The sequence below is a fragment of the Trachypithecus francoisi genome, unplaced genomic scaffold, assembly GCF_009764315.1.
Source record: "Trachypithecus francoisi isolate TF-2019V2 unplaced genomic scaffold, Tfra_2.0 Lachesis_group14, whole genome shotgun sequence".
Lineage (NCBI taxonomy): Eukaryota > Metazoa > Chordata > Mammalia > Primates > Cercopithecidae > Trachypithecus > Trachypithecus francoisi.
In genome coordinates this window covers 22022404-22034459 of record NW_022681459.1, presented here as the reverse complement: position 1 = coordinate 22034459, position 12056 = coordinate 22022404, and the positions used below count along the sequence as shown (strand labels likewise).

At 40.2% G+C, this 12056-nt stretch overlaps 1 protein-coding gene across 5 annotated transcripts in view; it reads left to right on the top strand.

The window, feature by feature from the left end:
* The window catches only part of RUNX1 (RUNX family transcription factor 1), a 262810-nt gene that overhangs the window by 167502 nt on the left and 83252 nt on the right, over positions 1-12056 (top strand). For all 5 annotated transcript variants that reach the window (XM_033232410.1, XM_033232411.1, XM_033232406.1 and 2 more), the window contains one exon: positions 2120-2276. In XM_033232410.1, the coding sequence (XP_033088301.1) occupies positions 2120-2276 (157 nt within the window). The remainder of the gene's footprint in view (positions 1-2119; positions 2277-12056) is intronic.

Genomic DNA, 12056 nt, shown 5'->3' with positions numbered 1-12056 from the left:
GCATTTCAACACCATGCGCTAACTTTACAAAGGGAAGTGAAAATCATGAAAAAAAGGGAAAAATTTGTTTTAAGAGACTTAAAAGAGCAAACTAAAGCAAGCCCATTTTTCGGGAATAGAAAAAAAAGAAAAAAACAATAACAATAACCAAATAACTGATCAGGGAGATTTATTTTAGTGATATCTTTTTAAAACAAAAAGGGAATTGTCGTATCACTGCTCTTAATTAAATGGCAACAAACACACTTATTATGGGAACTAAATAGCTAATTAGAGGGTGCTCGGGGAATAAATAGCAGAGTTTTAAAATCTCCTCTATGGAAAACATGTCCAACAATTGGAATGAAAGGATTAAAAAGAGAGATAAAAGGCCCAGACCTCGTTTGGCAGTGCAAGTTGGATAAAATAGAGGAAAATGCCTCCCTGTTTCTATGAGACTAGATTGCCCTGCTGTAGTCTTGGGGTTGGAAGTATGCTCATCTCTCATAGTGAGTTAGTTCATGTTCTGTGCCACAACGACTGAAGCAGTTCTACTGAGTAAAAACAATAGCTAGTCATCTGGAGGCCACAGGGAAAGGGTGATGGCTAGGCAGATCATGAAAATGGGAATCTTTAGAAACATGACTTTGATGTCATACAAGTGAGTCCATGGCAGCCTTTTTTACGTATAGAAAAAGAGGCCTGAAAATATATACCACAAAAAAATTATATAGCAATTATTAAGGTAAAAATTGGGAAGTAGGAGGCAGAGGAAGGAGTGATAACAGTAGGTTGAGGAATGCTTTACTGTTACCAATTCAAAAACAGCAACCAAAAATGATGATGTAATTGGAATGAGTAATATAAATGTCACTACTGACTTTACCATAAAGAATGTCAGAAATGATCAGAATAAATACAGCTTGGGGCATTTCAATTTGAAGTTGTATGACTGCTTTGAAAAATAGAAACAAAGGAAATATAGCCAATAATAAATGTCTAGACCAAGAAAATAGTTTCTAGAAGGCCTAAATGATAGCCTTCTATCAAGAAATTGATACTATTGTTCGAAGTAACTTTAGGTCATACTCTTTAGAGTATTTTACTTTGAAATTCATTTTCTTAACTGAGTATAAAAAATATTTATTGACCAGTTTTCTCTAATATCCCTGATAAGACTTCATGTTTGTTCAGTTACATTAAATAAATTCCTGGTCAAGATCAGCTGGGCTAGCAGAAAACCTCAGGCATCTGTGAGGACATGAGTTTACACACCTTGGGACTCACAGATATAAAAAATGCAACTCAATTCTACCCCTGAATTGAGGGGAGTGCACAGAAGTGAATGTCCCGTCTTTCTGAGGTCTGTTGATTTTGTAATTAGTAAATGAAGGGTACATTTCTGATTTTTTTTCCTGTGTGCTGGAATTCATTGCTAGTAAAACTCAAGATAATAAGAGCAAGTAGGAGGTATCAAAGATGAACTATACAGGGACAGTTTAAGGACTTAAGAATCGTCAGCAAGATGAAATCTACTTTTAGCAGAAATAAGTTTTTTTGTTTTGTTTTTTTTTTGTTCTGTTTTGTGTTCTAAAAGTAAAGTCTGGGCCTTGTTCAGCCTGTTAGTGGAAGTCTGAGCAAGTAAAAGATGGGTTAGATTATAAACTTACGAGCACAGGATGTTCTGTTTCTCAAATGGGAGGAATTTAGAAGAGATGATTGTATTCAGGAGACGACATAGCTTCTCAAAATCCTTGACATCTTGCTATGGTTCGTCTTGTTCCAACTGTGCTATATGACCTAATCTGGCTTTAGGTAAATTTAGTATATGTGTCATTATTTGAAAATTTACATATAGTTATGCATAATATATTAGGTTGGTGCCAATGTAATTGCAGTTTTTGGAATTAAAAATTGCAAACGTCGCAATTACTTTTGCACTAACCTAAAATATAATAAAAAAGTGTCTTCCCATTATAACTTTTCTGTTGTTTTGCTTAAGTTATCGTTGCTATTCCTCTGCAACCTAAAAAAAATCATTGAATATACAATTAATTTTAGAATAATCACTACACAAATGCCCTAAAAGTGTATATATAACGTTCCTGATGTCTGCATTTGTCCCTTGACTGGTGTTTAGGTGGTGGCCCTAGGGGATGTTCCAGATGGCACTCTGGTCACTGTGATGGCCGGCAATGATGAAAACTACTCGGCTGAGCTTAGAAATGCTACCGCAGCCATGAAGAACCAAGTTGCAAGATTTAATGACCTCAGGTTTGTCGGTCGAAGTGGAAGAGGTACGTTATCTGTCAAAACTATGCTTGAAACACGTTTCATGGCAACAAACCCCTATTTCAAAATCCTAGTGATTTCTGTAATGGAATCCCTAGAAACTCGGTCTGTCTTAATGTTCTTATTGCTATGTCAAGCTCTTAAAAATATTTATTCGAAGTTTAATATTTTTAGCAGAATCTCTGTATTATTGCTTTATGTTACTGAGTTGATTTAAGACTGATTTGGAACATGCAACATAGGAATTGTGAATTTCAAAGAAACTCTTGAGATTTTTATTAAAATGCAAAAAATATAAAACTTACCTTAATGGAAACTAGGATTATACAATTACAGTGAGAGTTCTCTCTTGGATAATAATACAAAAGCTGTTTAATGGAAACTGTTGACTTATGATCTGTGGGCTATCTGTGAAAAGTGGCAGAGTTTCGAATGACCACTTCTCATAATTTTAGGGATTTCTAGTGTATGATGTTGAAACATGGTTTCAAGCAAGCTAACCTTTTTAGAAAAAGACATGAAGAAATAATGTTAGTACCATTGATGGCAGTGTGATCTTCCTGTTGTATTTCTTTTGAATGCTTTATTTAGGAGGAGAGGTTAGGCCTGGTTAAAATTTTAGATACTAATAATATTAGAGACTGGATTATCCAAGAAATTGTTGCATTAGTTCAGCTCCATGTGTGGTTTTATTTTTCCTTGCCTTTAACCCATTATCAAAGCATTAGAGCAGAAATAGGAATCTTGGCTTATTGTAATTTTTTCTGGTTTCCAATTATTTTCAAGTATTATGTTTTCTTTACATTGTAAGAACCAAATCATATTTTATAACCAGCAATAAGTACTAAAAGTTTAATTGAAGGAGGTAAGATAGTTTTTTAAACTCATTTTTTGTAATATAGTACCGATTACGCTTACGAAGTTATTTCAAGTATAATAAAAAGACTTATGGTAAATACCTAAATAACAGTAATACTTCTTATATTGAAAAAAATGGAAGCACCAATCAAACAACATTTAAAATAAGAGAAATTATTACTCTTTAAAAAGGAGTTTAAAAACAAGAAAATCTCAGTTCTCAGAGAATTTGATTAGTCAGAAAGGAGAAAGGGGTAAAGGTGTGTTGATTATTTTGGTGATTATTTTTGCTATCCTAGCTATCTGGAGCACTTTCATAATAGAATCATAGCTGGAGAAAATAAAAAATTTATATAATGTGATTGAAAATTTATATTCATAGTACTATATTAATAATAGGGTAATGCAAAGAAAATTATATCCACTTTTTGAAAGCATGAGTGATGCTCTAAGATATAAAAGCATAAGTCATTAAATGGGTTCACTTGTCGTATTAAAAGTCCCCACCTTTCAGTAAATGGAATTTGCATTATGATTCAGAGTTGTGTGTCTAGAAAACATCTTAAAGGCTTCGGATGAGTAGCTGGCAGAGCGGGTGAGAAGCCAATAAAAAACAAAGGCCCCACAGCCTGGTCCATGCCCATCGGCCTGGCTAACTCTCTTAATTCAGTTCTTGTGGATTTCTGCTGTTAGGAATCTATAGCTAAGTATCATTGAATTGCTTTTCTAGAGAAAGTATTATCACCATACTATGCATCTGTGTGGGTCTACCTGTAAGGTTTTGATCAGAAAAGTTTTAAAAACTATTTAATGATCCGTGCCAGTGACATTTTCCCACAAGAAGTTCAGTAGTGGCTTTCCGGCAATGCACAGTAAATCAGTGATAATAAAAAAATGAGATTTTGAAAGCAGCGTGCTTTCTTTTCTGGCGTTGATGGCTGATCTTGCATCCCTCATTGGCCATTTCTGTTTTGAGTGGGTGACTAATAGGTGCTTGTGTTTACTTGGGTAACAGTGCACTGTTTCCCCAAGGTGTGGAGTGTTTGCATTTGGCTGCAGGATTTGTGCCAGTATGCCCTTCAGTTTGCATAAACCCCAAAAAGTGAAATAGCTGCAACCAAGGCTGGGCTGTCTTCCCATACTCTGGAATGAGAAAATTAATTGAAATGCTATAAACGGGCAATATTTTGAACAGACTCTCCTTCCCACCAGTGATAATAAGCAATAAAAAATATAGGAATCCTAATGGAACATTTGACCTAATTATAATTACTATGGATATGAATATTGTTGGTCTTGAGATATATATATATATGTATTTTTTTTTTTTTTGGTCAGTACTACACAAAACTAAATGAGCTGTCTGAAGGCCTGATTTGACTCTGTCTCATAATTTCTTTCCATAGTCATAAAATATAATTTGATTTTTCTCTTTCAAGTCTAAGTGTCAACACCAAAGCCTGCCAGATTTTTTTCTTACTTTTTTCTTCTTCTTCTTCTTTTTTTTTTTTTTTTTTTTTTTTTTGCAATTTGCTTCCCATTAGGAAGACAGCAGATGATTCTGACTAATTTTAACAATTAGTCTTAATCTTCCTCACTGAATCTTATCCTTTAAAAGTTTCATTATGTTTTATTAAGTGATCTTAAGACAACTGTTTCATTTTCTGTTTTTGAAAATGTGCTTGAAAATATCCCCTTGGCATGGACACACCACGCCATGGCTCAGAAGGCCCTGGCTCTTGGCTCATCCACACTTTCAGTGCCAATTTTGAATTCTGTCAAAAGCCACCAGTCTGATGGATTCTCCAAGGGGCCTAATACGTGGTGCAAAATGAAAGGTAGAAAAAGAAGTTCTTTTTCTGTGACCAGCTGCCAGTCCATGGGGATTGTAAACCTCGTAGAAACTGCCAGAGGTTGAACATGGAAGGGTTTTTCTCTGTTCTACAAAACGGATCTATCTGGGCGCTGGCTGCCGTCCAGGATCACAGCTCCTAACCTCGGGTTCAGTCCGTAACTGGGAAAACCTGCCTGTCCGGCTTTGACGGCCTTGCTGGCTACACTGGCCCCGTAGAAGCCTGAACCTTCTCTCTTTTCTTCCATTCCCTCCTTTTTCTCCCTGGCAGTTTAAATCTTGGTTCAGAGTGTATCTCACCCTTGGAATGTTTCTCCCTTTGATTCAGTATCTCATGTAAATCGACCGCTCCTTTACAAAGGAGGAAGAGATAGGAACTCCCAGTAGATGAGGGTTAGGGAGCTCTGGGGACCGGGCTAAACTCCAGAGGTCATGTGAGCACAGAGGTTGTTGTTCAGAACAATTCTCATTTTAGCCAAATGGACTGGGACTCCATGACACCCCAAAAAAATTGAAGTTCAGGGGCAAAAGGAATTCTCTTGGGTGAAACGAATTCGCTGAGCAGCTTACATCAGTTTACCTCTGCAGTTGAGGCAAGTGCTACATCACCTGCCACCTTTAGAATGCCAAGGTGTATCATGGCTTCAGCCGAGAGAAATTTAAGAAATTTTAGCAATTGGTATCCGGGCACGGTGGCTCACACCTGTAATCTCAGCACTTTGGGAGGCTGAGGTGGGTGGATCACCTGAGGTCAGGAGTTCAAGACCAGCCTGGCCAACATGGCAACACCCCCATCTCTACTAAAAATACAAAAAATTAGCCAGGTGTGGTGGCGGGCGCCTGTAATCCCAGCTACTCGGGAGGCTGAGGCAAGAGAATCACTTGAACCCAGGAGGTGGAGGTTGTAGTGAGCCGAGGTCGCGCCACTGCACTCCAGCCTGGGTGACAAGAACAAAACTCCATCTCAAAAAAGAAAAAGAAATTTTAGCAATGAAACCTGTGACTGCTTCATCCCTGTTGGAGTATTTAATCAGTCAGAGAATAACTGATCAATCAGGAAATACAGCTTTAGTAATTTTATTTCAGAACCAAACAAGAAATCTCCCCGACTGCATTTTCAGCTGCATTGTTTATGCAGGAGGAAAGAGAGTCTGCTGCACATTGCTTTCTAGTTTTTTCTTAGAGTATGATTTTTAATCTTTTGGGAGCATCATAGATACTTTTGAAAATCCTTTGGAAGGCTTTTTCCAAGGACAAAAAAAAAAAAGGATGTGTTCACTTACACACAGAATTTCTTATATTATTTCAGTTTCTAGGCTGCCAGAACTCGTATATGGACCTTCTGGGTATCCGTGGACCCCAGACCAAAGATTTGTGAATTTCGAACTTTGCATTGATCATGGAGGGCCAGCTTAGCCCTATGCCGCACACAGTAGACACCTGAAAATGAATAAATACACGTACAAATGAGCTAGACATTTTCTTGAACCTATGCTGTTTTGGTAACACCTGTGTTTTTGTTATCGCTGGGGTCTGGTTTGTATAATTAAGAAAGTAGATCCCCTAGAAACCACTAGCCAGGCCTTTGGATGACCATCAGGTACGCATACATACCATCACGGGTAAAGGGGAGGGGCCTATTCTGTCATTGAAAGGACAGTCGCTTTGCTCGTACTGTGTCCACACCCAGCCCTGTGAGGCCAAGTGTTCTGTGGCCTGTCAGGTTGGCGCTGAGTTTCTTGGCGGAATTTGTGTTTACATTGACCTCCCTGGAAGCTTTAATCTTGCCCACTTACAAAATAATATCCTTTCCCAACACATTGAAATTCCTTCAGTATGTTCTTTCTGTGAATATCTTCCCAGACATAATATTTATCCTGTCACAATCCGGGTTATTGCATATTTGTGTAATGTTAGTTGCTTAAGGCATTTTCATTCTTAAATTATTTTACATTATTTGGGGTAACGTGTGGGAGGTTGCCTTTCAGGTGAGTGGAAGACTGTGGTCAAGAGGAAGAGAAGGTACATTAGGAAAGGATAAACGGTACCGATATTCTAAACAAAGAGACATGGCTTGGCTTTATGTAGCGGTTGTTAACCAAGAGATGATCTGAATGACTCTCAGTATTATTGAAGGATCCAAGTCCTTCTCTATTCTATTACAGATTCATATAATAGAAGAAGGAAAAATTCATCTGACCACCCCAGAGTTGTCTCACGGATAATGTTCATGGTATAAACTGGCAGTCAGATCTCCTGGAAAGAATATAAGGAAAAGACGTGTTACATTAAAATTAACTTTCCCATTTTCCCACTTTTTTCTGTTACATACTGATCTACACTTTAAAATAATATATATACTGAAATCTGTATTCAGATCTCACTGCGAGCAAATATAGATGAATAACGACCCAGTCTCTGATATACCAAACCTCAACCAGCCCTAACAAATACTGCTTTTCAATGGGCAGGTCAAAAGCTTGCATCCATGGTCTGATGTAGAATTCATCTCTAGAGACCAAGTTTCTCATTCTGTTTCCCATTTGCCAATAAAAAGGTAGCAACGCTTTCCTAAAGCAAGTTGCTCCCTGCCCTGCTTAAAGCCTGGGGTGGCCCAGTCATGGCAAGGACCAGCAGGAAAAGCTTTCTTGAAAACTGCTTGTGCTTGCAACAAGCAGTTTCACAGTTGATCCCTTCATAGTTCTCTTGCTGATTTTATGAAGTGTCAGGCATTGCTGATGGTGTCACACAGCTTTTTTAAATTGAGGTTATTTGTATGAACAATATTTTATAGTTTGATGGGCAGAAGCTGTACTTCTCTCCACCCACCCTCAACCCCTTCCTTGCCAGCCAGCTTGTGTTTGGTGGAGACATTTCTTTTTGGTCAGGACAGAAGACTATCAATCAGAAAGTGCCTGCAAGAAAAATAATGGTTGAGTGATTTTTAGAGCTTCCTGTTTCAGCAACAAGCATTATAGACATAAACAGTGATCCAGCCAACGGCTGTAACCCTGCTCTGGTTCTAATAAATCAGTTTTGTATTTTCTTTTTTGTGCTGGTTGGCAAGGGGCAAGAGAGGGTGGAGAAGGCTGGCTAAAGAAGAACATATTCTGTGTTTCTGGGTTTTTTTTTATTTTTATTTTTAAGGAAAAATTACTTGTTGACAAGGAGAGATGGTGTACTGTCTTTTTTTTTTTTTTTTGGAGACAAGAGTTTCACTCTTGTTGCCCAGGCTGGAGTGCAGTGGCATGATGTCGGCTCACTGCAACCTCCACCTCCCAGGTTCAAGCGATTATCCTACCTCGGCCTCCCTGGTAGCTGGGATTACAGGTGCCCGCCACCATGCCTGGCTAATTTTGTATTTTTAGTAGAGATGGGGTTTCACCATATTGGCCAGGCTGGTCTTGAACTCCTGACCTCAGGTGGTCCAACTGCCTTGGCCCCCCAAAGTGCTGGGATTACAGTCGTGAGCCACCGTACCCGGCCGGTGTACTGTCTTATGGCTATTTTCTTTCTGTAGATGATTATGAAACAAGTTCAGATCAGTAAGGAGATATGATATTATTCCTACTGATTTGTGAATTCATATACTGTCAATATGGAGAGAGTATGTGGTTTTGAAGGCTTCATTGATTCTTAGCCAGTGGAGTGCGTGTGTGTGTGTGTGTGTGTGTGTGTGTGTGTGGGCAAGGGAGGGAGAGAGAGAGAGAATGTCCATACTTTCATTGAGAGACTACTGGGCCAAATTATCTTTTTTTTTTTATTTTTTTATTATACTTTAAGTTCTAGGGTACATGTGCATAACGTACAGGTTTGTTACATATGTATACTTGTGCCATGTTGGTGTGCTGCACCCATCAACTCGTCAGCACCCATCAATTCGTCATTTATATCAGTATAACTCCCAATGCAATCCCTCCCCCCTCCCCCCTCCCCATGATAGGCCCCGATGTGTGATGTTCCCCTTCCCAAGTCCAAGTGATGTCATTGTTCAGTTCCCACCTATGAGTGAGAACATGCGGTGTTTGGTTTTCTCTTCTTGTGATAGTTTGCTAAGAATGATGGTTTCCAGCTGCATCCATGTCCCTACAAAGGACGCAAACTCATCCTTTTTTTTTGAGGACTACATTCATGCTAGTAACAACTTCTCATCTAAAGCCCAAATAAAGCAATTAATGGAAATTGATAAGTGAACAGTGTGGATTTAATGAGCTGCCTATGAATACTTTCACAGGTGCTCGTTTTGTCGGCTCCCTGGCGGGGCATGGAGACAGATTGCAGCGCTTCAACGTTTGTATTTATAAACAACAAACGTTGATGGAGTATACATGCATTCCTGGACTTCAGGCAGCATATATACTCCATCATTGGTTCTGCTGTGAGTCCCACATTCAACAGAGATGTATTTTGGTCTGTGTTGAAGACAAAGCAATTCATGACATTCAGTTTGCCTTGCACTGATTTGGGATTCCAGCACATCGCCCAGCCCCTGTTGGCCTATATTGGGCAGCATATCCCATTCTGGAACTCCATTTGACGTCACCCAACTTTCTCCAACCAAGGTGTCAGGCAATTGAGGGCCATAGAGGAATCCCAGCAACTTCCTTTGAGAGGCTCACGGCCATTCTGCTGCTAGACTGAAAATGCGTGGCCTCTGATTTCCTTAGTGAGGAAGCATTCATTTAGGAGCCATTTAAACTGTGTTTTTCTCAAAGAAGATGTAAGTACATTTCCTGTTTATTTTTCAACTTAGATTAATTTGGGCTTTTACCTTGAGATTTAAGACCATCATTAAGAATGTATGGGCAGGGCCAACTGCAGAACCACCCCACCTCCCCCATCACCTAACCCAAGGACATGCCTGTCCAGTTAATAGGAGGGCTGGCCAGCACTCTGGGGTGGTATGTGGCCCTAATTGAGTCACCTTATGCAAACCAAGGTAACTCACAGGAATATGGGCAGTTTGAGCATAATTAGTCATCTTGTGCTTATCAGATCTCTGGAGGTAGAAACATTCCAGTTTGCTCAAGGCATTGGGTTGGGGTCTTTACAGACTTTTTTTCCTTCATTCTGTTTAAAACTATTGTATAGAGGATAGTCAGTATCAATCATCTATCTTTGTATCCATCTATAATTATAGAGGAGCTAGTCTAAACTCACATCATAATGAGGCTTTGTCTGCCTCTTTAAATGGTGTGTCTCTAGTACCTATGACAAATGTCCTGCCTTCATTATTCTATCTGAAACCACTGGGAAGTTTATTATCAGTATCTTGTCTCCCTGCCTACCAATTTTGATCGTAATCTTGTTCAATGGTTCCCAACGGGGGTGGCTTTGACTCCCAGAAGACATTCGGCGATATCTGCAGACATTTTTGGTGATCATGTATTGGGTTAGGGAGTGCCAGTGGCATCTAGTAAGTAGAGGCCAGGGATCTACTAAACGTCCTACCACGCACTTGACAGCCTGCCCAACAAAGACCCAAATGCCAGTCGTGCTGAGATTGAGAAACTCATCTAGCTCTAGTCATGTGTGATCTAGCCCTGATCACGCATAGGTTAGAAAATGTTTCCCTTGCCCCTTTTATTCTGACATTCTGCCTCCCTGCAAACTTATCAAAATGTATGAAAAACTTACTTTAAAATTTATGAAAACCTTATTTTTAAAACATTGCACAGAATAAAAAATAGAGAACATCACTGAATATTAAGTTTTTTTTAAAAGGAAAACAAGCAGTGTTCTCTATGCGTAGAATTGCACCATCCCCGTGGCTCCACTGACCCTGCCTACTATCCTGGGTCAGGGATGCATGGTGGCTGGAGGAGTGGCCACAGGCGGGGTGGTGCACACAGCAGCGCAGCTTCTCTGAGAAGGCTGCCCACTGTAGCCCTCCCCTCATGAATGTCACACACTTGAGGTCCACAAGGACCGCAGAAACTAGAAAGCCCTCTGCCAGAGGCTCGCTGCTTTTCCCTGAACACTTCAGTGAAGAGGCCATGGAGCCACTGATCTAGAAATGGGAATTGATGTCAGTGGACAGTGTCTACTCAAATTAAAAAAGTGATAAAGAACTGGGCACGGTGGCTCACGCCTGTAATCCCAGCACTTTAAGAGGCCAAGGCAGGAGGATCATTTGAGGTCAGGAGTTTGAGACCAGCTTGGCCAACATGGTGAAACCCCATCTCTACTAAAAATACAAAAATTAGCTGGAAGTGGTGGCATACACCTGTAATCCCAGCTGCTCTGAAGGCTGAGGCAGGAAAATTGCTTGAACCAGGGAGGCAGAGGTTGCAGTGAACCGAGATTGTGCCACTGCACTCCAGCCTGGGCGACACTGCAAGACTCTGTCTAAAAAAAAAAAAAAAAAAAAAAAAAGGTGATAAAAGCAAGGTCTTGGTGTGTGTCACTGACAGACAGCTCCCAGACACCAAAACGGCTCAGTCTGCATACTCTAAATAAAAATGAAGGCATCGCATGGCAGGAGGGGAGACAGGACCAAGGTTTGTGGGTTTGCCGCCCACAGGATGGGTTTGCAGATGCCACCCGCAGACAGATGGCTGGGTTCCTCTGGAGCTTTATCCCACCTGCCCCAGCATATCAGTTTTGCCATCACCTGTTTTTATACTGAGATTCAGGGCACGATGATTTGAAAACAAAAGTCCACAGGAAGATTCCCCTAGGTGTTCCCAGTGCATCAAGGTAGAGCCTGCTGCAGGTTGAGTTTCTGGAATAGGTCAGGCCGTGTCTGCTTTGTTTGTTTGTCCATTTCCTTGCTTTTGTGCTCCATGGAAACCCTCATGCCTAATTTTCCTTCTCCCTGTATACATCTGCTTCCTTTAAGCGCTCCATAGTAGAGCAACGCTCCTAGATTCAACATAGAGATCACTTGTGTGTCATATAATCTGTGACTAGTAAGCATTGACTATCCAAATGGGAGTTCGTGGATGGTGTCTGAGCTGGGGACTGCACAAAGCTCACAAGTGGCTGTAGGTGTGCTCTAGAGAGAAGGTCACTGGGGAAAAAGCCTGAAAACAGCTGTGGCGTGCGAGGGTGTGTGTAGGAACGGAGACCCACG